The following is a 27017-nucleotide window of genomic DNA, read 5'->3' as shown; positions in this document are numbered from 1 at the left end:
TTCCTCCAATTACCTTGAAATTATGTGATAGCTATTTCCGGCATGGAAAAACGTCTCTGGCCATCCACCTACCTATGCCTCTCATCATCATGTGCAACTCTATCAAGGTACCTCTCATCCTTCTTCGTTCCAAGTAGAAAAACCCTAGCTCCCTCAACCTTTCTTTGTAAGATATGCCCTCCAGTCCAGGCAGCATCCTGGTTAATCTCATCTGCACCCTCTCTAAAGCTTCCACATCTTTCTTAGAATGAGGCGACCAGAACTGAACACACTGCTCCAAGTGTGGTCTAACAAAAGCTCTATAGAGCTACAGCATAACCTCACAGCTCTTAAACTCAATCCCCCTGATAATGAAAGCCAACACACTATATGCTTTCTTGACAACCCTATCAACCTGGGTGGCAACTTTGAGGGATCGATGGACGTGGAACCCAAGATTCTTCTGTTCCTCCACACTGCCAAGAATCCTGCCTTTCACCCTGTAATCTGCTTTCAAATTTGACTTTCTAAAATTAATCACTTCACACTTGTCCAGGTTGAACTCCATCTGCCACTTATCAGCCCAGTTCTGCATCCTGTAAATGTCCTGTTGCAACCTACAACAGCTCTCCACGCAATCTACAATTCCACGAACCTTTGTGTCATCGGCAAACTTACTAACCCACCCTTCCACTTTCTTATCCAAGTCATTTATAAAAATCACAAAGAGCAGAGGTCCCAGAACCAATTCCTGTGGAACACCACTGGTCACCAAGCTCCAGGCTGAAAACTTTCCATCTGCCACCATCCTTTTTCTTCTATGGGCTAGTCAATTCTGCATTCAGACAGCCAGGTTTCCCTGTATCCCATGCCTCCTTACTTTCTGAATGAGCCTACCATGGGGAGCCTTATCAAACACCTTGCTAAAACCCACGTACACCACATCCACTGCTCTACCTTCATCAGTGTGTTTTGTCACACCCTCAAAGAATTCAGTAAGGTTCGTGAGGCATGACCTGCCCCTCACAAAGCCATGCTGACTGTCTCTAATCAACCTATGGTTTTCCAAGTAATCATAAAGCCTGTCTCTCAGAATCCTCTCCAGTACTTTACCCACCACAGATGTGAGACTGACTGACTGGTCTGTAATTCACAGATTATCCCTATTCCCTTTTCTTGAAGAAGGGAATCATATTTGACACCCTTCAATCATCTGGCACTACTCCAGTGGACAATGAGGACACAAAGATCATCACCAAAAGCACAGCAATCTCTTCCCAAAATCTGCCTCCCAATCTGCTCCTACATTTCTCTGTTGCTACTAGGGGGTTCTGTAGAAAACTCACAATAAAGTAACTGCTCCTTTCCTGTTTATAACTTGCACCCATACTGACTTGAAGACTATCCGTCCTTGATGACCTCCATTTTTGAAGCTGTGATACTATCCCTGATTAGCAATGCTACTCCTCCATCTCTTATACATACACACACACACACCCCATTCCTTTTGAAACATCTAAATCCTGGAATATCCAACAATCATTCCTGCCCCTGTGATATCCAAGTCTCTGTAATGGCCACAATATCATAGTTCCAAGTCCTGATCCATGCTCTTAAGTTTGTCACCCTTATTCCTGAAACTACTTGCATTAAAATGTACACACTTAACCCATCACACTGACTGCATCTTTGTCCAATCAAGTGCCTATCCCTTCTCAAACTCTCTGCACGTTGTATCTGGCTGTTCACTACCTACTCCATCATCTGATCCGTAGCTCTGGTTCCAATTCTCCCCCACCCTTGCTAAACCTTCCTGCAGATTTCTAGCAAACCTCCTGCTCAGGATATTAGTGCCCCTCCAGTTCAAATGCAACCCATCCTCAGTAAGGCATATAATTATTTTATCTCATCAACAATGTTTACCTCTCATCATATTTTTGATCAGATGGCCAAACATACACACATCACACATCACATGGAATCATTTGATAGGAGCAAGAATTGGTCATTTGACCCCTGGAGCCTGGTCAGTCACTCAATATATTCATGGCTGATAATTAAGCTCAATACCCCAATTCCACCTTCCCCCAAATCCCTTGATGCCTTTAGCCACAAAAGCTTTATCTATCTCATTCTTGAAAACACATTGTTTTGGCCTCAACCATTTTCTTTGGTAGTGAGTTGCACAGACCACCACTCACCCCTTATTTACCCCTTACCCTTAATCTGTGATCCCTGGTTCTCAACTCCCACCATCAGGAACATTCATAGTGCATATATACACTGTGCTCTGGACTGAATAATATCATTGGAAGTATGAGAGTCAGCTAGTCAGTTATCACAGAATACCTGCTTAATTCTCAGGTGAAGAACATTATAATTGCATCTCAGCACTACATAAGACGATGCGAGCCTCCGATGAGAAGGCTGCCCTCTATTGGCTTGCAAGAATGCTAGAAGGTGGTGAGAATCCATTGTATGTTGCACGGAGACTGGTGAGATTTGCGAGTGAAGATGTAGGTAAGACTTCAAAATAGCAGTATTGAATATTTCTTCCATTTATTCCAAGCCTTTGAATAGTTGAGAAGAGAGTAGAAAGAAAATAAATAAAACTGACTAACTGGAACTCCTGCTGATCACTGCAGCTCCCCTTAATTGATCTATCACAGATCCCTGGACTGAACATGGCCTATTTTGCAGACTGTAGTGATATGGAATTCTGACCCAGCAGTCAACTGATTGTGTTCACATTGCTGGGCTAAGATCAGATGCTGGCCTTGACTGAATGTGGCAGGTCCCCCAACTGACGACAGCCCCTTTGTCTTAACAGAGGGTGACTACCGTTAGACTTTGCTTCCACCGAATGCCATGTCTCTTATTCTGTATACTTGCCTCCTGAGGTGCTGGCACATGCTGTTGGTGTGACATTGACATAGCATTGGAGCCATACAGCCATATGTTTGCCCTTTTGACTGATCACTGCTGACAGCTCTGAAAAGTTGCATGTCATTTGTCTTGATTTGCCTTTTGGCACAGACACAAAGTGTTGTGAACCTGAAAGTTCTGAACTAAGTGCAAGACATATAGAAGCAAGGAAGAGATATTGTGAGCATCCCATCTCATCATTCACACCTTCGGTGGAAAATCAGACTATTTTTTTCTTCACATCAAGAATTGCATTCTTCTGATCTTATATATTTCCACTGACTTGTAATTTCCCATGCTGTTCAGGAGCTGGAACAATTCCGCCAGTGGTTTATTAATTTTATTCATTAATATAGTTATGTAATTTTTTAACATGAACTATATTAATGTATAAAGTATTGCTTCTAAATATTGATGTAGAGCCAAAAAAACTGCAGATGCTGAAATCCTAGTTAGACAAGCAGGAAGAACACAGCATGCCAGGCATCATCAGGAGGTAGAGAAGTCAGCGTTTCCGGTGTAACCCTTCTTCAGAACTGAGGGGAGGTGTAAGTGGGGCTGCGGATAAAGGGGTGGGGAGAAGGGCTGAGTGTGAGGTTGTGATAGGAGAACAGAAGGAGAGGGTATGGCCTGGTTGATTGATGGGAGGAATGAATCCGGTTGGTAGCTGAAAGGAAGGGTCGTAGTCCTTCCAGATGAGACAGGTTCACCTGCCTCTCCTCCAACCCAGTTTACTTATCCGGTGCTCCCAATGTGATCTTCTCTACATCAGTGAGGGCACTGTTTCGCTGAGCATCTCAGCAGGGCCTGCAAGGGCCGATCTATCCTCCCTGTCACCACCCATTTCAATTCCCCTTCTCATTCCCTCTCCGACACGACCATCCTTGGCCTCCTCCATTGCCACAGTGAATCAGACTGCAAATTGTAGGAACAACATCTCTGCTTCCACCTGGGCAGCCTACAGCCCGGAGGACTTAAGCTTGAGTTCTCCAATTTCAAGCTACCAACCAGATTAATTCTTCACATCGACTAATCAGGCTGTACCGTCTACTTGTGTCCACCTACCTCTACCTCACCATTCAGCCATGCTCCACACCCAAACCCTCCCCCATCCCAGCCCCCCCCCCTCCCCCCCCTTTATCTGCAATTCCCCTTACACCAACTCCCAGCCCTAAAGAAAGGTTACATTTGAAATGTCGACTTCTCCACCTCCTGATGCTACCTGGCTTGCTGTGTTCTTCCAGCCTTCTGCTTGTCTACTCTAAATATTGAGTGACCTGCTTTGTCCTCGTGCGCATGTTATTTGCTTTCTGCCGAGGATAGATTTTCAAATTGAACTCAGATCAAAAGGGAGATTGCAGATTGGTTGTCCTGACTGGAATTAGGACACTTCCTGGTTCCACCCGGATTATGCCCTCTTTTCTCCGTGCATCCATTTCTTAAAATGTGGGATTGGTCAGTTCCTCCAAAGGCCAGGCCTGTCCTGGGCCCACATAGGAAATCTGTTTAGTACAACCTTATGAGATTGTGGTGGAACGAGTTCCAGTGAAACTTTTTGATGAGGAGAAGTATAGGATGAAGGTTTACTTGGTTGACTTGCAAAGCCCTTCGAGCACATGCGGGTTAGCAATAATACTTGCCAGATTAAGTAGAACAATTAATCGATTTCACCATCAATCTCTTCCATGTTCAGGGAGCTCTGATAGACCAGTCATATCCAACCCTTTTTTTTAATGTTGTGTTATTTGATGCACACAATAAAGCTACATTGACTACGTTTAAGTGAAAGTTCCCATTCATTTGCCTAAATCTCTAACTGATCTTTTAATATCATGCTGTTCTGGTTTGGAATTATCCATCAAATGTGACAGCTCTTTGGAGATGATCTTTTTGGTAGACTGGTGTTTCTTCTGGCATTTTTATTTTCACAGTGGTCCCACTACGTTTCTCATTTTTTTCCTTTTCCTGACTTGTCCTCATTTCCAGTGCACATCCTAAAATCTTTGCAAAATTGTAGTAGGCAATTGAGACATCAGACACTAAAACCATCTTTACTTCAAACTCTGCAATGAAACCAACTTATATAAATGCACAAGTGTTTAGTCCTGTTAGAATTTCTGAAAGATGGTACATTAAACTCAGCTGTCGTTTTTTGATCTTTTATAGGACTAGCAGACCCTTTGGCTTTGACCCAGGCAGTATCTGCTTACCAAGGGTGCCATTTTATAGGGATGCCTGAATGTGAGGTATTTTAATATTTTATTCTTGTCTGTGTATTTATATCTGGATTATAATAACTATTGTGTACCTTCAGAAATCACATTCCTTTTATGATTCTTAATCTGCTTTTAAAGGGTATCTGCCAGATTCTGTTTCCACCCTCCAATTGCAAATTTTTAATAGCTGCAAAGAAATTCCATGTGGTTAATTAAATTCCAAATGAAGTGCTGCCGGTGTAGTGGTTCTGCAATCATAAATATGACCACTTAGAGCCAGATAACTGATGGCCTAAGGACCATTGTACCATCCGATTCCAGTAAGACCAAAGCTGACATTTGTTACGGCCTCCAACAACTATACAAATATCATTCTTTTGGGCCAGGACAAAGATGCTCTTGAACTTGATTTGATTGAATTTCTGTAAGTAAACAGAATAGATATGCCTTACACTGCCAGGGACCCAGGTTCGATTCCAGCCTTGGGCAACTATCTGTGTGGAGTTTACACATTCTTCTGTGTCTGTGTGGGTTTCCTCCAGGTGCTCCGGTTTCCTTCCACAATCCAAAGATGTGCATGTTGGGTGTAATAGCCATGCTAAATTGTCCATAGTGTTCAGGGATGAATAGGTTAGGTGCATTAGTCATGGTATATGTAGAGTAATAGGGTAAGGGAAGGGGTCTGGGTGGGTTACTCTTCAGAGGGTCAGTGTGGACTTGATGGGCCAGATAGCCTGTTTCCACACTGTAAGGATTCTGTTCTGTGTTCCTAATTGACAGTAGCTTGCTTAAACAGGGGCAGTCGAGTATTGTTACTGCAGGTGTCTCCTAGGACTGCTCAGGACTTTCTTTAGACCGATCCTAATGAGAAGCATTTATCCCCTACTGCAAAATTAGGCAAAAAGACAAGTATAATCCCAGAGACATCAGGAATGACCCCACAATTCAGCCAAGGTATCCAATCTGTACACCATGAATCGAGCTTGAATTTTGACTCCATCCTTATGAGGTGGCAAACAATGTGTACAAAGGAAAAAGCAACTCATATGTTGATCAGAAGGTATACATTTTACATATGTTAATTTTTAAGAAAATTACACAATTGATTTTTATTCATTCAGTTAATTATGATTTGGTATGTGCATTTGAAATTCTAAATTTCAGATATAATGAGTCAGATTTTCCTGGCACAAGAGAAGCATGTTAATGGTGCATGCTAGTATTAATGCAAACGTTAGCCTGTGAGGTCGGGGGTGAAGAAATGTTCCATGAGGTAAAAATCTCCACGGTGTGCTTGTTAGTTTACATCATTCCACTTAAATAAAAGCAAAGTACAGCATTTGCTGTAAAGCTAAAATCAAATCCGAAAGATCTGAAGAAACTCTGCAGGTTCGGCAGCATCTCTGGAAAGAGAAACAGAATTAACTTTTTGGTTCAGTTCCAATTCAGAATTATTTTGTCTCACAATAATGTGGTATATTTGATCAGATGGTAGAACAACTGTTTCACGTCTATCACTGTGCGAAGAAACTACACCCCATATTCTGGACTGAACAATATCGTTAGAGGTATAAACATGCAAAGTTATGTCCGTGGTAGGAAAGCTTCTAAAATCTGTCAGTAGAAATAGATAATCCAAACTGATCAGGCTACAGTGCATCAAGTTGTTATTTTTCCAGATGCTGACAAATAAGATAGTTCAGGGAGTGTCTTCGGGTGTTATCTGTCTGGACTCCCAGAAGGTATGTAATAAAACTGCACCATGAATTACTCGCAGAAGTGAGGACACGTAATATTGGATTTGGTCTTTTTAATTCAGTCAGAAATTATTTGGAGGTACTAGAAAGTAAAGGGTAGATATTCTGAGTGGTGGGACGTGACAAATAGCCATCCAAAGGATCTCCACTTGAGCCTGAACTTTTCGTATTTATTGATGTTGTGGATAAAGGGGCTGGAGAATTGTGTACCAAGAAAAAGGGATCATAAAGTTAAAGTTAGTGTCGTAGAGATAAGATATATTAGAGATTTAAACATTTTTTTCAAAATACCATATCATTGTAGTTTTCAAAATTGAGGTTGATGGCTTAAACAAGTGTATGAAGGAATGTGGAACAAAGTCAGGAAAATGGCTATTGAAGTGCAGATCAGCAGATCTACTTCATTGACAGAGAAGAATTCTCTTTCTTATATGCCTATAGTATCAGGACAGTGAGGAATGCTTCGAAATGGTGGTCAGTGCAATTTTGCAACCTTGATCAGCCTTCCAGTAAAAGAAAGGCAATCTTGCATTATCTTGAATCTATCATGATGTCCCAATTACAGCAAGTAGCCCCTTTTGTAGGAACTTGTTAATTAGCGACTATAAATGGACAACACTAGAAAACATGTTTATTTTCTGATCTGTAAAACTTTAGGTGAGCTTATAAGAAATTGAATTAAATATTTCCTACTATTTAAAGAACAGAAATCTGCTTAATGTACTAAGACCAAAGAGAAAAGCACATGACCAGTAAATCATAAGTCATGTTTCTGATTGCTGATGTTTAGTGTAACAGTCATTGTTGAGGCTTATTTCAATTTATAGAATGATGGGCAAATTTAAGATTAAGTAATAGTCTTCCTCTCTTATCATACAGGTTATTTTAGCACAGTGTGTAACATACCTGTCAAGAGCACCAAAATCGGTCGAGGTGTACATGGCATATGATGCTGTTAAAGAGTCCCTGAGGAACCACAAGGGTCCGTTGCCTTCTGTTCCACTGCACCTAAGAAATGCACCTACAAAACTCATGAAGGATCTTGGCTATGGGAAAGATTATAAATACTGTTCTTTGAACAAGCCAGAGGATAATCCCTGTTCAACTAAAGAATAATCACTTTTTTGAGATGGGCTTCTTTCTCTCCCCCTGACATTTGTATTTCCTTTTGCCTTTCTAACAGTGGGAGTTAACACTAAAAATAATTTCACCAGCAAAAGAAAAGAAACCAATGTACTAGCTGCAAACTTGTTAATTCTGCCATCACCTTCTGTTCCTGCCATCTCTGAAGTACATTCATTCTAAAAACATGTAAGCAAGAATAAAAACATGACTTGACTTTGGCTATTTATTCCATTTTTGTGTGGGTCCATCTGATGTTTCAGTAGTTAACAGTTGAAGACAGCTGAACGTCTGTCTAATTTCCATATCAGCGAAGAAAGATGAACATTTCACTGGATTCACAGATAGACAAATAATCAGGTTTGTATTAAATCTGTTACTTGCATGTTGTTGAACCAGTGCTTGTTTTTTTTTTTAAACCCAAAGTTGCAGCAAAAAACAAAATCAGAAATGGAGTCTGCTTTTCTCTTTCATGTAACTTATGCAGTGTTATATTATCACATTCTCAGGCATTGTACATTCCTTTACATACAATGATTAATTTGAATTACATTCACTATGATGTAGGCAATCATGATCATAAGGGCCTATAAACAAAAAAAAATTAACACTCCATATGACTATAGATCCCAAACATTAGTTTTGAATCTGGGCTAAATTTGATTTTAGTGGACACTGTTCTCCAGAAACTTTTAAATTCTGCATCAGTACATAGTGGGAGTTCATGTTCATTCTAACAAAATAACTGATCTCAAGAATCTACTGGGTTGCTTTTGGTAAAGAAATCTTTTTTGGTATAAAATAGGATGAATTTAGTTTGGGGCTCCTTGTTATGGCTGAGTAGAGGAATTTCTGCTATGTATTTGCCACTAACCCATGGTGGCCAATATAGTTCCAATCTCTAAAGTGCTGGTAATAACTCGGATACAAAATGGGTTGAGTGATGGGTAATAGGGTCAATGAATAGTTTTTAGGCTGCAGGAAGGTTTGTAGTGGAGTTCCCCAGAGATTAGTTTTGAGACCCCTGCTTTGCTCGATATGTATTAATAGTCTGGATCTTGGTGTGTAGGAAACAATTTCAAAGTTTGCAGATGAAACAAAACTTGAAAGAATTGCATACTGTGAGAAAGACGGTGTGGAACTCCAAAAGGATGTTGACAAGTTGATGCAGTGGGCAGGTGGATGGCAGATGCAGTTTAATGCAGAGAAGTGTGAGGTAGAAAGACAATACAAATTACAATTTTAAAGAGAGTACAAGAGCAAATGAACCTGGGTGTATATTTGCTCAGATCATTGAAGGAGGCAGGACAAGTGGAGAGCAGTTAGTAAAGCATATACTATAGTGTTTTCCACTTAATACTACGGGCATAGAGTACAAGAGCATGGAGGTGATGCTGAAGTTGTACAATACTTAGACCTCAGATGTAATATTGTGTGCAGTTGTGGGTGCCACAATAAAGGAAAGATGTGATTGCTTTAGTGAGAGTGCAGAAGCAATTTACAAGAATGTTTCCAGGAATGCAAAACTTCAGTTATGCAGTTAGATTGAAGAATTTGGAACTGTTCTCTTTGGAAAGAATAAATCCAAAAGGGGATTTCATGTAGGTTTTCAAAGTCATGAGCTGGCCAAGTAGAGTAGGTACGGATAAATTGTTCCTGATTGTAAAAAGCGTCAGAACGGGAGGACATATATTTAAATTAATCTGCAAAAGAAACAAGGGTGAATTAAGAAAAATAACTTTTGCACATCGTGACTAGGGTATGAAATGCATAACCTGGATATGTGGAGACAGATTCAGTTAAAGCATTTGAAAGGACATTGGATGATTTTTTTTGGATAGAAATACTAGGCAAGGGTGTAGAAAAAAGCAGGAGATTGGCACTATATAATTAAGCTTTTCTAAAATACCAGTGCAAGCACAATTGATCGAATGGCCTCCTGCACTGTAATAATTCTGTAATTCACTGGTTATGTTATTTGCTGAAATTATTAACTGCTGGGATGTAATTTCAGAATATCAAGCAAACTTCAATACCTAGACTCTGTGTTTACAAGACGTTTATTCATCGCTGTACTCCAGTATGATGGGGGACAGGTAGTGTGCAGCTATGCTCTCAAATTACTTTAATACCGACAAATCACAGCAGGTGTCACTACGTCACGATAAATGGAAACAGTAACTTACCCTGCCCCTTCCTGGCTTCATGGCAGAGCTTACACAGCACAGAATGGGAACCTTGTGTTCTGTAGAGTTCAGTTACACTTCTAATAAATTTTACTGCATCTTTGATGGGGGTTAGATGTTGGTTGGGGGAAGTTTGTCACTTCATTTCAACTGATGTATTTATCCTGCAGATTGGACTCAACAATATTCTTAATTGGCAAATTCAAAGAAAATCCTGAATAAAAGTATCAGGCTTTTTTCGGGGAGGCTACACTGAATATGTGAAATGGATGATTGCATAATTAGCGACTGGTTTAAGCTGTGATTAATTCTCTCTCTTCCAGTTCACATTTTGCACTAATGCTGAAGATGAATTTCACACCATTGTTCTTTGCTGTCATCAGCTGGGCCATCTGTTCAAGTAATCATTATTTTCTTCAGGAGAAGAGTAGAAAAAGCATCCAATGTAAGTGTACTGGAGTAACCCCTTTGCAACATAAGCACAAGAAAAGGAAATATTTGGTGCAATAATGACCACAGTGGTATTGCTAAAAGGAGAAGGGCAGGAAGGTTGTGAGAGTTATTGAATGAAATGACTGATTTTTGCTTGTCTTTGTTCAGGAGTATGAAGCTTCAAGCATGTTTGTCTATTCCATGAGTTTGTGATTCCCACTGGTTTAATACCTTTGAAACAACCAACTAGGGTCTGTTTGAATTCAGCACTTAGTTCAGATGAACCTACTGTGTTTGGCTGTAATGTGATTACACTCAATCCTTCCCAACTAATACTCATTTCTGTCAACGTCCGTATTCGTGACAGTATTGAGTGAGAGATTTGCCATACAGGAAACCCAGCTGGGAGTGTTCTTCATTCCATGGCACTCAGTGCTCGGCTGAGGGTCTCAACCGCTGGGCACCACCTTTTTCCCTTCCTCTTATTGACTGATTCTTGACAGGTATAACTACCCCCAAAGTCCTCAATTCTGGACAAAGCCTACTGGTAAGTTAATCGAGGGAGATGTTCGTGTAATGTCACTGGTCCAGGTGCCCAGATTAATTCTTGGGGAACATAGGTTAAAATCCAACCGTGTCAGCTGATGGAACTAAAGAAAAAAGTCCTCACTAATGATAACTTTTAAATTAACCTTGGTTGTTGTAAATCAACCCACCTGGTTCACTAATGTTCTTCAGGGAAGGAAATCTGTCATCCTTGCCTGGTCTGGCTTGCATGTCACACCAAACCCTCAGTGATTTGGTGGGCTCTTTATTGTTGTCTGAAATGGTCCAGCAGGACACTTAGGTCAACTGCAATTAGAGATAGACAACAAATGCTGGTCTTGCCACTGACACCCATATCTTCTGAAAGAATAGATTTTTTTAAAAACAGCGACTTCATTAGATGCTGCCCTTAGTGACTCAGGGAGGATTTTCAATCTGAAGAGTTTGTGAAAGAAGACTTTGTTGCTTGTCTTGCTGTGATAGCACTGTAAAAGATGTGATCCTGGAAATAATTTCTGATAATGTCCATATTGTTAATCAAAAATCCATGGAAACATTTTGCATGCAATAAACAGTGGGCACTATATCTTTGCCATGATCTGCAAAATCTGAGCTATTGTATTTAGATGTAAATGATTAAAAATGTATTCCAACAACTTGCCTGACTGCCTGAGGTTCCTTAACATCTCTTTGTGCAGCTATAAAACTTGCTTTGGAACAGACTATTCTTGGCTAATTCAAAAGCTGAACTTCTTTGAAAACATCAACAACTTGCATTTATATAATCAAAGTTTGATGCAAACAAAACAGATCATTCACAGGGTTACAAGGAAAATGAATGCCATTGCCAGAGGAATATACGATTAAGAGGAAACGGAGTACCATCAAGGAAACCTGGTAATACTGGAGCCAATAGGGAGAATTCTTTCTGATAGCTGAAGCCATATTTGGCAATTGGGAAGATGGTTGTGGTTGTTAGAAGCCAAGCATCTCAGCAATTGGCTGATTGCATAATGTTAAATTCAACAACTAATTTTTTCAAATAATGGAGCAACCCTGGCCAACATGCAACTGGGCAACATATAGGTTTTGAATTGCTAACTGAGAAGTAGCTTTCATATCGTACAGATTTTAGACAAGGACCATCTCCAACAAAAAAAACAGTCATTCAAGGGTAATAGCATGGTCAGCATCATGGGTTTCTGACTTTCTAGAAACTAAACTGGGGTAGCCACGTAAATATTAGCACTCCTAGAGCAATCAGAGGCTAGATATTCAAGGGAAAGTCTCAGACTAGCCAAAGCCTCTTCAGTACTTATATGTCTGAAGCAGGGGTTGTGATTGAATGCTTGCCTGGATTCGTGTAGCTTAAACAGTAATCAAAATTCAGCACCATTTAGGATAACGATATATTCTTGATTGACATCATCCACACTGTAAACATGCACAGCTTCTATCAGCAGAACACCATGGCACTATCTACAGTGTACATTACAGAAAATCACCAAAGCTTTTCAACGTCACATTTAAAAACACCAATGAGGACAAGGGCAGTAAGTGTCTCCATATTTCACTACAATTCCGTCATCATTCTGACTTGGAGATGCATAATCATTCCTTCATGATTGCTATGTCAAATTCCTGAAATCCTTGCTCAACAGCATTGTGGGAGCACTTGTACCTCAGGACTATGACATGTTTAATAAAAATGATTTCATTTGTGGGTCTCACTTGATCTATTTTCCATTCCATTTGCGTTTAAAAAGATGTGCTTTCTTCGTGATCTTATCCAATGCATGCAGCACAGACCTTTAGTACTATAGCTGGAATGCTGTTGAGCATTATAGTCTTGACTGTACACAGCATACTTACCTGTATCTTGACATCCAATGGAGCGAATTGAATTCATTGGGAGACTGACATTTATAATGATGGGAACGTCAGGAGGCCAGGAAGAAGTGCTACTAGTACTTCAGTCTGAAACTGATTGTAATGCTTGAACCTTGTTGACGTTCTCCATGCTGAACTCTGCCATTGTTGAGGATGTTCATGGAAACGTTTCTTCACATTAATTGCTTGTTTGTTCCTTGCACAATACTGTCATAGATAATTACATCTAGATTAGTGAAGTATTTTTTCCCTTTGGCTTTTGCACTGTCACTAATCCAATATGGAAGCTTCAAAACTTGACTAGCTCATTTAGTGATAATACTCCAATCTTGATGATGTGCTTTAGCTGCCAATCAAGTCTATATTTTGTACTCATTTTAAGGTTTCTTTCCGTGATGGTGTGGGGGAGGACTAAGCCATCAGTTGATTGAGGATCAGTAAATGATAGTTTCTTTGTTATGTTTGACTTCAAGCCATGAGGCATTATAAGATCCAGAGTCAATATTGTATACGAAATATATATAGCATATATTGCGAACTGGGGGACAGTACTTTCAGAGGAAACTGATAAGTATAATTCAGTAAGTATAGCTATGCCTGGTTGTTTAGGTAGTCTGAGAGCCCAATTTTGCACCAACCCTTGTGTCAATGAAGGAGAGTTGTCAGGGATTCACTGAGCAGATTGTACCTTCAGCATTGCTGCTGCTTAGTCTGTTCTTTTTTTTGCTGCATTTCAATACAATTAAAGGTAATTAAGAGTAAACCATAAAGGTGTGGGACTGGATTCACGTACGGGCCAAACAGTAAGGACAGCAGATTTCCTTCCTTTAAAGTATGTTAATGAACCATGCTGTTCAAAAAGCAAATGAACAACCTGGCCCAGAGCAACTGGACATTCGTAACCAAGATTAGATTTGACCCCATAATGACATGTCCTGAAAAGGGTGCTGCAAAGAAAATAATGTGTGAACTGTAGCTTTGTTTCAGCAGTATGAGCAGTGGAAGGTTTAACTTCCCAGTTCTGAGTTGATGTAAGTTTTGGCAATATTCAAGGACCAATCAAGTATGCAGAATTTGAAGGGACCAAGGATGCTTGTGAATTTGATGCAGAGTAGGCAATACTTAATTCTGACTCCCATCCTTGATAGTAGAACAGGCTGCACCCCTTTAGCTGTGAAGGTTGAAGATATCAGCAATGCTAATGTGCTCCAGGTCATTATGGTTTGACACATGACTGAAATCTTACTTAGGCCTGCATAACTGAAATCTGACCACTATGCCATCTAGATTATGTGGACGGTGTTGGTGCCTCAAGTATCCTACCTTGAACAAAGTACTTTGATTAATCAATAGAGCAAAGTATTTTGCCCCTCAGTTAGGCTTGCAAGACAGAAAACTTATTTTAGATCAGGAGAAATTGAAAACTAATTTGCAGTTTACAAAGCATTTAATTTGTATCACTGGACATACTATCTACAAGTTATTAAGGCATTTATTTATGCAAATGATTTTTTCCTTTTTTTTGTTTGTCCAGTATGCTACTTATAAAACTATCACATAAATTCATTACAGGAATGTGGACACCACTGGTAAGGTCATTGCCAATCCCTAATTGCATAGAGAAACAGTTCGGAGTCAATCCCATTGTGTTCCGGAGTCTCATGAAAACCAGATCAGATAAGGCCAGCAGATTTTGTTCTCGAAAAGGAACAGTGTTGCCATTAGATTAATTAATTTTTATTCCAGATTTTCTTCTAAATAGAATTTTCACTATCTGCCCTTGATGGGATTTGCACCCATGTCCCTAGAATATTAAATGAGGCTTCTGGACTGCAAGGCTTACCACTATACCACCACCTCCCCAGTACATTATCCATTATGGTTTCTGAACGGTCAATTGTCAGCAATTTTCACACCAGAAGATGGCATTGCCTGCACCATACAGACCCCTTGCTATAGCAGGAGTCCAGTAACTAGGAGGAAGTGCTTCATAGCAGAAGGCAGGAGATGCATGAGTTTTAAGGGTTTCTGGCAGGAATGTAACCATACAGACCCCTTGCTATAGCAGGAGTCCAGTAACTAGGAGGAAGTGCTTCATAGCAGAAGGCAGGAGATGCATGAGTTTTAAGGGTTTCTGGCAGGAATGTTTAATGTAGGGACAGCCCCTCTCCTAAGATGCTGCTGCCTGCATTAGGCTTCTGCTACTTTTGCTGCTTGGCCTTCAGCTGGGCTCCCCCTGCTGACAAAGTCAGGGATACCAGCTTCCCGAACAGTGCTCAAGGTTGCATTTGACTCCTACTTTTTGAACAGTTAACTGAGGATGCAGCCTGCTAATTGACCAACATTCTTAAAATTAAGCCAGCAGGGATACTGAATGGGTGAGTGATTTACAAAAATAAGGAAAATTCAACCATCAACTGCTGAAATGAACCACGTAATCCCCGTATAATTACGTTCACCAATACTGGATAACTGACTAGAATTGGAGAAACAGTTCTATGTTAAGGTGAAAGAAGTATCTTTATTAAATGTTCTGAACAAAGTGAAGAGTTAATCCCAATACAATAATGCAATAAACCAACAGAATATACTGAGCTTTTTTAATATTATGGTTATTAACAAGGACATTTCCTTACATTAAAAGGAAAGGATGAACCTCCAATTAAAAATGAAAATTGCAAATATATTTTCAATATATCTCCAAAATTGTGGTTTATTACTTTGTACTACATCCGCTCAGCAATCTGATATTCCAATCAGTCACAGCACTAAAGGAACCTGTCAAGCAAGCTGGAGCAACCCATTCAGTCATTCTCCCATTCAGTCCTTCAATTGCTGCAAGTTAAATAATGAACCTAAACTTCCCCGGCCTTTGTGCTGGGATTTTAAGCCCATTTCTTTGTATTATCAGCCCACTCTCATAGGAGCAGGCTCTAGTATGCTTTGAAACCTCAGCAAACAGCTCACTCAAACCTCTGCTCTAACTCTTGAACAATGCAGCCATCGGTTCCAGCTGGAAACTAATTCTGTTAATGTCAGATTCTGGCACAGTGAATAGCAACATTCATAACACCAAGATTAACATCCTATTCATTGTTGGATGCTGATTCATAGTTCCTATGCTTTTCCTAACCCTTTATCAATTGAACACTAAACTGAATTGCCTGGCTGTAGTGGCAGAGAGCACAAAAGGTCTGGAGAACTTTTGGTAGGAGCACAATTCTAGTCCATGGATTTACTGTAGCTTCAAACTTATGGTGCAGAAAAAGTAATAAACTATAGTTTAATTTATATTGAGTCATTACTATAGTAATGCATGCCAAAGTACTTTGACAGAACACCTAAGGATGAGTGTCTTTGATGACCATGACATCTGTGCTGACACCAAGATCCTTGATATCTGTCATCATTCTGACTCTCCTATGTGCATCCAAAACGTGGACTATGTATACATGCCACCTCAAGGTCCTTGAGAAGTACTAACATACTAACATCAATGTCCTTGAAGCAGCTAACAGGACTAACATCAAGGCCATGATCATCCAAACCCAACTATGCTGCACTGGCTAATGTTCTTATGATGAACGGTTCTGATTGCCAAAACTCAAGGAAGGCACTTGAATGATAGGAGGACAAAGGAAGTGGTTCAAAGTCTCCCCGAAGGAGCTTTTAGAAAATGCAACAGAGATGTCAATGCCTGGAGACCCTCATTTAGATAAGACTAATGTGAAAAAACTCATGTATGAAGGGACACAATTCTGTGAGAGCGCACTTGGCAACTGGAAGTACAGAAAAGGAACTGGAGAATAATCCAAGATGGAGGATAGGAAAAAATTATGGTTGTAAGAGCTGCTGCTTTTTTTGAGGTACACCAGTCAATGAAGGCAAGCATGCAGGTACAGCAGGTAGTGAAGAAAGTTAATAGCATGCTGGCCTTCATAACAAGAGGGATTGAGTATAGAAATAAGAGTTCTTCTGCAGCTGTACAGGGCCCTGGTGAAACCGCACCTGGAATATTGTGTGCAGTTCTGGTCTCCAAATTTGAGGAAAGACATTCTGGCTATTGAGGGAGTGCAGCGTAGGTTCACGAGGTCAATTCCTGGAATGGCAGGACTATCTTATCTTGAAAGATTGGAGAGACTGGGCTTGTATACCCTTGAGTTTAGAAGACTGAGAGGGGATCTGATTGAGACATATAAGATTATTAAAGGTTTGGACTCTGGAGGCTGGAAATATGTTTCTGTGATGGGTGAATCCCGAACCAGAGGATACAGCTTAAAAATAAGGGGTAGGCCATTTAGGACAGAGATGAGGAGAAACTTCTTCACCCAGAGAGTGGTGGGTGTGTGGAATGCCATGCCCCAGAAGACAGTGGAGGCCCAGTCTCTGGATTTGTTTAAGAAAGAGTTGCATAGAGCTTTCAAGGATAGTGGAATCCTTGAAATGGAGATAAGACAGGAATAGGATACTGATTGAGGATGATCAGCCATGATCATAATGAATGGTGGTGCAGGCTCAAAGGGCAGAATGGCCTACTCCTGCACCTATTGCCTATTGTCTATTTTATGTGTCAGAGGTGATTTCCTTGAATTCCAGGAGAAGTAATTACTGTTTTATAAACTGTTACATTGTTTTGGAACTTCTGGGAAACTGCCTTTGCTGTTTGAGTTCAAAAATTTCTGGACATCGGAGTGCTTCTAAGAAGAATTAACAAACAACGAAATTTATAGCTAACTTTGGAGGAACCTGTATGGGAGAGCTCACTGCACGGGAGAAGCCAACTGCAAAGATTTTTAAGTGTAACCTTGCTGTAAATAGAACATAGAACATAGAAGAATACAGCGCAGTACAGGCCCTTCGGCCCTCGATGTTGCGCCGATTCAAGCCCACCTAACCTACACTAGCCCGCTATCCTCCATATGCCTATCCAATGCCCGCTTAAATGCCCATAATGAGGGAGAGTCCACCACTGCTACTGGCAGGGCATTCCATGAACTCACGACTCGCTGAGTAAAGAACCTACCCCTAACATCTGTCCTATACCTACCCCCCCTTAATTTAAAGCTATGCCCCCTTGTAATAGCTGACTCCATACGTGGAAAAAGATTCTCACCGTCGACCCTATCTAAACCCCTAATCATCTTGTACACCTCTATCAAGTCACCCCTAAACCTTCTTTTCTCCAATGAAAACAACTCCAAGTGCCTCAGCCTTTCCTCATACGATCTTTCTACCATACCAGGCAACATCCTGGTAAACCTCCTCTGCACCCGTTCCAGTTACACACATCCTTCCTATAGTATGGCGACCAAAACTGCACACAATACTCCAGATGCGGCCACACCAGAGTCTTATACAACTGCAACATGACCTCAGTACTCCGGAACTCAATTCCTCTACCAATAAAAGCCAGTACACCATATGCCTTCTTCACCGCACTATTTACCTGGGTGGCAACTTACAATAGTGAGTAGAGTGGGTTCTTTTTTCATTGTATGACTTATTTATATCGGTCTCTTGATTAAAGTTTTAAAAATATAAACATAAAACTAAGCCTGGAGCAGTGTTTTTTAGAGCAGTAAGATGGTGCTATTTTCTGGGTCTGTAGGTTTTAAGGAGCAAAGATGGCCTTTAATAGAGTGATGTGCTCTTCCCGTTGGGTGTGGAAGATTAGGGAGAGTTTCCATGTTACTCGTGGTTACGTCTGCAGTATGTGTCTTTGGTTGCAAACCCTATCAGATCACATGGATCGGGTGGAGTGGTAGTTAGAGACAACGAGGAATTTACAGGATCTAGGGGGTATGATGGATGGCAATTATTGGAAAGGAGGAAAATCACAGTTATGGTCAGGTGGATGGGTTACCTCCAGGAGAGTTAGGAGAGGGAGGCAGTTGGTGCAGGAGTCGCCCGTGGCTATCCCCTTCTCAAACAAGTATGCTGTTTTGGAAAATGTAGGGGGTGATGGACTCAAGGGAATGTAGCATGAACAGCCAAGTTTCTGGTACTGAGCCTGGCTATAGTGTGACGAGGGTTATGACAGGTTCTAAGTGATCGATTGTGGTAGGGCACTCAGGGGCACAGACAGACATTTCTGCAGCTGGCAACGAGAAATCAGGTTGGTGTGTTGCCTCCCTGGTGCCAGGATCAAGGATATCTCAAAGAGAGTGCAGAATATTCTCAAAGGGGAGAGGGACCAGTAGGAAGTTGTTGTGCCCTTTGGAATTAATGACAGAGGAAGGGAAAAAGATTGGATTCTGAAGGAAGAATATAGAACGTTAGGCAGGAATTTAAAAAGGAGGTCCTCTAGGGTAGTAATATCTGGATTATTACTATGAGCTAATGAAAGTAGGAATAGGAGGATAGAGCAGATGAATGTGTGGCTGAGAGACTGGTGCTGGGAAGAAGGGTTCACATTTTTTGATCATTAGAATCTCTTCTGAGGTAAAGGTGACTGGTATAAAAAGGACTGATTGCACCTGAATTGGAAAAGAACTAATATACTCACGTGGAGATTTGCTAGAGCTGCTCGGGAGGATTTAAACCAATGAGGTGGGGGTGTGGAACCAAGGTTGATAGTGAGGAAAGAGATCAGTCTGAGAATGGTACAGTTGGGAAAAGGAGCAAGTCAAACAGTCAGGGCAGTTCGGAACAAAGCAGAGAAAGAGATAGGACTGATAAACTGCATTTATTACAATGTAAGAGGCCTAACAGGAAAGGCAGATGAACTCTGAGTATAGTTAGGAACATGGAACTGGAATATCATAACAATTACAGAGATGTGGCTCAGGGATGGACAGGACTGGCAGTTTAATGTTCCAGGATGCAAATGCTACAGGAAGGACAGAAAGGGCGCAAGAGAGGAGGGGAAGTGATGTTTTTGATAAAGGATAACATCAATGATGTAATTAGGGAGGATATTCCTGGGAATACATCTAGGGAGGTTATTTGGGTGGAACTGAGAAATAAGAAAGGGATGATCACCTTATTGAGATTGTACTATAGACCTCCCAATAGTCAGCAAGAAATTGAGAAACAGATTTGTAAGGAGATCTCAGTTATCTGTAAGAATAAGCGGGTGCTTGTAGTCAGGGATTTTAACTTTCCGAACATAGACTGAGATTGCCATTGTGTTAAGGGTTTAGATGGAGAGGAATTTGTTAAGTGTGTACAAGAAAATTTTCTAATTTAGTATGTGGATGTACTTAGTAGAGAAGATGCAAAACTTGACTCACTCTTGGGAAATAAGGCAGGGCAAGTGATTGAGGTGTAATTGGGGGATCAGTTTGGGGCCAGCGACCACAATTCTATTAGTTTTTAAATAGTGATGGATAGACCGGATCCTAACGTAAAAGTTCTAAATTGGAAGAAGGACAATTTTGATGATATTAGGCAAGAACTTTCAAAAGTTGTTTGGGGGGTGAATCTTCACAGGTAAAGGGGCAGCAGGAAAATGTGATGCCTTCAAAAATGAGATAACGAGAGTCCAAAGACAGACATTCTATATTTTCCCTTCACAATCTCATCCTTTTCCCTTCCTCTATCATTAATTCCAATGTGCACAATCACCTCCTGCTGGTCTTTGTCCCGTTTGAGAATATTCTGATATCTCTTTGAGATATCCTTGATCCTGTTGTGGTGAAGAGCAAAGCTGGTAGGTGTAGGGAATGCTAGATGTCTAGAGAATTTGAGGTTTTGGCCAATAAAAGGGAAGCATATGTCAGATATAGACAGCAGAGATTGAGTTAATTGCTAGAAGAGTATAAAGACAAGAGGGAAATCAGGAGGGCAAAAAGGAGACATGAGATAGCTTTGGCAAATAGGGTTAAGAAACTTCCAATTGGATTTTATAAATACATTAAGGACAAAAGGGTAACTAGGGAGAGAATAGGGCTCTTCAACAATCAGCAAGACAGCCTATGTGTGGAGCCACAGAAAATGGGGGAGGTACTACACAAGTATTTTGCATCAGTGTTTACTGTGGAGAAGGACATGGAAGATATAGAACGTAGGGAAATAGATGGGGACATCTTGAAACACAACCATATTACCGAGGAGGAGATGCTGAATGTCTTAAAATGCATAAAAGTGGATAAATCCCCAGGACCTGATCAGGTGTATCCTAGAACTCTGTGGGAAGCTAGGGAAGTGATTGCTGGGCCCCTTACTAAGATATTTGTATCATCAATAGTCACAGGTGAGCTGCTAGAAGACTGGAAGTTGGCTAACATGGTACCGTTATTTAAGAAAGTGGTAAGGACAGGCCTGGGAACTATAGACTGGTGAGCCTGATATTGGTGATGTTGGAGGGAATCCTGAGAGACAGGATTTACATGTATTTGAAAAGGCAAGGACTAAATAGGGATAGCCATCATGGCTGTGTGCGTAGTAAATCATGTTTCACTCTCTTGATTGAAATTTTTGAAGAAGGCCCCCTTCCCTCACCCCCACCTGCCTGGCACCCTCATGTCCCTCTATCCTTGCCCCTCCCACACACACAGCTTGGGCCAGAGGGTGGCAGCTCTCACCCACATGCCCCACCCAGCCAGCCATCGCCCTCTCCCTCCCTCACCCTTGCTGGGGTGTCCAGAGTTTGGGGGGGGGGTGATGTCTGAGGGTAGTCATTGGGTGATATGACAGGGCGGTGGTGGTGTCTGTGCAGGTAGGTCTGTCTGGGAGTGGGGCATTCTCATGGGTGGGGATGAGTGTCTGTGAGAGGTCACTTTGGGGTTATGGGGGGTGAGGGAGAGGTGTAGTATTCCCACAGTCAGACTTAGTCTGTAAGCCCAGTGGCTGAGAGTGCCCCTATAGTCTGTACTGTACTGTACGGGCCAGACAGAGAGGCAAGAATGGGGAGGACAGAGGGAGCGATTGAAATAGTTTGAGGGTGCCCCATATAATGGTCAGAATAGAGGGGCATGGGCTCATGACTGTACATTGGCAAAGGCCAAAGTAGAGTGATACTTACAGGTTACAGTTACCCACCCGCATACTCTCCACAGGTCCTGATCTATATGAGTTGCTCACGATGCAGCCAAATCATTTTCACCTATTAATCATATTTATTCAGCATTTACTTCTTCTCCCATTTATTATCAGTAATTTCTTTGCTTCCCTTTTGTTTTGCTCTCTTTCTGTGGGCATCATTTCCATCTATCCATCTCACTAATTTCCCCACGATCATCAGGGTTTTGCCACTTTTTCCTAGCTGCTTTCAGTTCTGATGAGGACTCACTCAGCTTAAAACATTAACTCTGTACCTTTCTCTACAAGTACTGCTAGAACTATTGAGTTTCCACAGCATTTTCTGTTTTAGTTTCAGATCTTCAGCATCCACAATTATTAGGTAAATATAGGCATGAAAAGTTGGTGAAGAGGGGGAAGAATAGAGGATGGGGGAAGACAGGGCAATGAAAAGGATGGAGTGAGAGAGGAAAGATATAAAAGAGACCTAAGGGGCAGCCTTTTCATGCAGAGGGTGGTGCATTTGTGGAATGGGCTGCCAGAGGAAGTGGTGGAGGCCAGTACAATTGCAACATTTAAAAGGCATTTGGATGGGTATATGAATAGGAAGGGTTTGGAGGAAAATGGACTGGATGCTGGCAGGTGAGACTAGATTGGGTTGGGATATCTGGTCAGCATGGACGAGTTGGAACAAAGGGTCTGTTTCCCTACTTAATCTACTTACACCATCCTTTCAGACAAAATTCCAAATTGTAATAACCGCATATATCAAAAGATATTTTCTCATTGGTCTTTAAGTTCTTTTGTTAAATAACTTAAAACGGTGTCCTCTGCTTATTAAAGTTACTGACAATAGAAACAGTTTCTTAATTTTTTGGTATCACAGCCATGCAAAGTTTTGAACACTTGTATCTCTCCTGAACCTTTGCTGCCGAGAGGAGGACAATCCTCTATTTCTTAATCTGCTACCACTCTAGTAAATCTTTGCACACTTTTCAATATCTTGACTTCTTTCTTAAGTTGTGATGCTCAGTAGGGACCATAATATTCAAACCTTGGCCTAACAAGTGTTGGACCTCCGAGCTTTTGTACTTTATTGCTGTCTTATAAAGCCAAAGATCCTTTGTATCTTTAGCCTTCCCAACTTGTTCTACCACCTTTAAAGATTAGTGTGCACACTCCCATATTTCTCCTACTTCTACTCCTAAATCCTTTAAAAATTGTATCATTTAATTGTCTGTCCTCATTCTTTTGAGCCAAATCAATCGTGAGCTGCATTGCCTTCTGTCAGCCAAATTTACTTGTCTGTGACCTTTTGAAATCAATCCTTTCCATTGTTTACCATATTTCTGAATTTCATGTTATCTGCAAAATTTGAATATATACCCTCTATATGTAAATCTAGGTCATTAACATACATCATAAAAAGTGTCGTGATCAGAATGTAGACCTCTCAGAGATACTTCTATCTAGATGTAGGTTTGCTCGCTGAGCTGGAAGGTTCATTTCCAGACGTTTCGTCATCCTACTAGGTTACATTTTCATTGGGCCTCCAGTGAAGCACCACTGCTGATTCCTGCTTTCTGTTTACATGTTTGGGTTTCTTTGGGTTGGTGATGCCAAGTGACTTGACCCATGAGGGTCCAACTGACATGAGGATGCCATCTTATCCTTCTCGGACATGATCATGTTCCATCTGTCACTGAGCAGGGCCAGTGCTCATCCAGGAGCATAGCAGCCATTTTAAATGTAGCACGATGCCAGGACGCTGGTCTCAGGGACGTCAGTGTTGTTCCAACGATGGCACATGGTAAGAGCGGGCTAGAATCGGACATGAGGTGATGGTGCAATTAGTGAGATATGGCAGGGAATTGTGGCAAAAAATCCTCCAGAAAAAGCCTGATACAACCTACACTTAGCCTTCTTCACTGTCAAATTGGTTATCTATGATTACAAAGAGGTCTTGATCAACTGGTTCAATGGATTGAGGAGTGGTTGATGGAGTTTAAGTTGGATAAATGTTAGGTATTGCATTTTAGTAAAACAAATACGGGCAGGACTTACACAGTTAATGGTAGGACTCTGCATAGCATTGCAGAACAAAGAGACTCAGGGCCTCAGGTACATATTCCTTTGAAATTTGTGTCACAGATAGACAGGGTGGTTAAGAAGGCTTTAAGATTCATTCCTGATGAAGGGCTTATACCCAAAATGTCGATTCTCCTGCTCCTGGGATGCTGCCTGACCTGCTGTGCTTTTCCAGCACCACACGCACAACTCTGATCTCCAGCATCCTCAGTCATCACTTTCTCCTCCAAGAAGGCATTTAGCATGCTTACCATCTGAAATAACTCCACAAAGGCTGGTATCCCATCACCAAGTCACTTATTATTTACCATTACACAGTACTTGATACTGAACCATGAACTCAGAGCTGGCTCCTAGAGTGAACAAAACCCCTGACGTTCCTATTTATATCTGCTGGGTCACCAGTGTGCCAACTCTACCCAGAGTTGTATTGTACCCTCTCTACAATATAGAGGGGCATCATATGTCAGTACTGCTCTTCGTTTCTGATCATAGCATGCCAATACCTCAGCTGCTTCTTCACTTCTCTAAAACTACATCTTGGCTGCATGACTATTATAAAGCTGACCCTTTTTCAATAGCAGGTGTAGCGGTACTAGGATGGAGGCAAGATTATGTATGAATTTTCTGTAATAATTCACCAACCCAAGGAAAGACCTAAGATCCGGGGCACGTTTGATTCCCCTTACTCTACCTTCCAATGGGTGTAATCAATATTTGTTGACTCTCTAGCTCAAGTAGGTCACTTGGGGTGCCTAGAACACAAAAACTGCCTTGGAGAAGTGTTTAAGCAGAACATCCAAGATCCCTAAATGCTCTTGTTGGTCTTCCCAGTTATTAGCACATCATTCAAATAATTGGAGATCTGGAGTAGACCTTGTAAAATGTTCTCCATTGTTCACTGGAAAATGGTACAGACTGATGGTACCTGAAAAGGCAGTCTTGTATATTGGTACAACCCCTTATTGGTAGCATACTTCTGAGAATCCTTATCGCAGTTGCAGTCTGTTCTGATATAATGCAATAGTTGCATTCCCGTGCAATCCCACGTTATAAGAAAATCACAGCACCATTTAAACCAATGGGACTGGAATCGCATTATAGCCAGTTCGCATTGAAAAAATGCACATTATAACAGAACCGACTGTACACAGTGCTCTTGTCCAGCTTCGTAAAGGACAGCCCTATGCCAGTTTTGTGTACAAGTCTTCTATGCAAGGGATTGGGTATTTATCCAGCTACAAAACATGATTTAGCATTTATTTAAAATCCCTACAAAAGTGAACCAACCCATAGTGATCCACAATCAAGTTTGTTTTACTAAAATCAATGCTGCCCACTCCACAAACTGTCCAGGTTTTCTAACACCTTTGCTTTCTAACCTCCTGATTATTGCCTCCACTTTTGCATATAAGACAAATGGCACTGGGCAGGCTTTGCAGAATTGTGGAATTGCTTCTTGGTCAACATGTAAGTGGCCTTGGCCCTTCTGATAGCCCCTAGACCTTCTTGAAAATCATCCAGATATTTAATTAGGATGTCACTCTGGCTCAACATTTTCTGATTTGAAAATGGCTGCCTATCAAGTTGAATCTTTCTCAACCAATTTCGCCCCATCAAGCTTGGGCCCAAGGCTTTAACTACAATCAATGGTAGCTTAACCAAATGCTTCTTACAAGAGACCAGAATTGAAGTTGTACCTGTAACCTACATAAGTTCCCTGGTATAGGACCTCAGCCTGGCCGAGATTCTATGCACACTTAAGGGTTGGAATCCAGAATGAATTTTGTTAAAGACTGGTCTGTGATTATAGATACAACCGCACCAGGGTACACACTCTCCTGGATACCGACCTATGAGTTCTCTAAAGTGATTTAAATCAGTTGGGACTTTTTTTGCTGCCTGGAGTCCAATACCGGCAACAACTACAATGACCTGCTGGCCTGGACGCTCAAGAAAATTTTACCTGTTTGGCTGAGGGTTGACTTTGTTTTGAAGCTTTGCTGTGGGCTGACCTAGAGTCCCTCTATTTATGATATATCCTGAGTCAGGCTTTGCAATTGCCTTCATTCAAGCTGTCAGCCTGGTGAGGGTGTCTTCTTCTGTCAGTATATGCTGTAACTCAAACTCCACTTGCCACATTTTCAAATAACAAAATTAGTTGTAGCGCCTGTTCGAAGTGCATTTGGGCTTCAGCTAATAGGCACTTTTGCATGGTCACATCATTCCATATAGTCTCTCAGCATCTCACTTAGAGTTAAACCAAAATCACATTTCTCTGCCACTTATGTTAACCTTAACAAAAGTCCTGATATAGATACCCCAGTAGGAGAGTCACAAGATGTACAGCACAGAAACAGACCCTTCGGTCTAACTTGTCCATGCTGACTAAATATCCTAAACTAATCTGGTCCCAATTGCCAGCACTTAGCCCATATCCCTCTAAACCCTTCCTATTCATATACCCATCCAGATGCCTTTGAAATGTTGTAATTGGACATGCCTCCACCACTTCCTCTGGCAACTTATTCCATATACACATCACTCTCTGTGTGAAAAGGTTGCACCTAAGGGCCTTTTTAAATTTTTCCCCTCTCACCTTAAACCTATGCCCTCTAGTTCTGGACTCCCCAACCCAGTGAGGATTAGTAACTGGTGCATTAACGTATTTAGTTTCATAGTGAATCCTTTTCCATGGCTGACAAGTCCTTAGGTAGGATTCTGGGAGAAGAAATCACTCTAATTAGAAGGTCTATCCCCCATAATATGTTACTTATTTCTCTTTCTGCAGATGCTGCCAGGCTTGCTCAGTACTTCCAGAAGATTTTCTTTACAGTGCTGGAAATCTTATTTTTCTTTCAATTCACTGAAACGTTTTAATTGAGTTTTTCTTAAAAGATATAAATACAATCTTT

The 27017-nt window shown here is 41.1% G+C and overlaps 1 protein-coding gene across 2 annotated transcripts in view; it reads left to right on the top strand.

Annotated features, from left to right (window-relative positions):
* The window catches only part of wrnip1 (WRN helicase interacting protein 1), a 66093-nt gene extending 57878 nt beyond the window's left edge, over nucleotides 1-8215 (top strand). For both annotated transcript variants that reach the window (XM_087978537.1, XM_043719399.2), the window contains 3 exons: nucleotides 2344-2499; nucleotides 5071-5150; nucleotides 7757-8215. In XM_087978537.1, the coding sequence (XP_087834663.1) occupies nucleotides 2344-2499; nucleotides 5071-5150; nucleotides 7757-7993 (473 nt within the window). In that variant the 3' untranslated portion in view covers nucleotides 7994-8215. The remainder of the gene's footprint in view (nucleotides 1-2343; nucleotides 2500-5070; nucleotides 5151-7756) is intronic.
* Nucleotides 8216-27017: the final 18802 nt, after the last annotated feature.

The sequence above is a fragment of the Chiloscyllium plagiosum genome, unplaced genomic scaffold, assembly GCF_037043375.1.
Source record: "Chiloscyllium plagiosum isolate Xiang-an unplaced genomic scaffold, Cpla_swu_hap1 HiC_scaffold_34, whole genome shotgun sequence".
Taxonomy (NCBI): domain Eukaryota; kingdom Metazoa; phylum Chordata; class Chondrichthyes; order Orectolobiformes; family Hemiscylliidae; genus Chiloscyllium; species Chiloscyllium plagiosum.
Note: the sequence above shows the minus strand (reverse complement) of the source record. Positions and strands in the feature narration are given on the sequence as shown.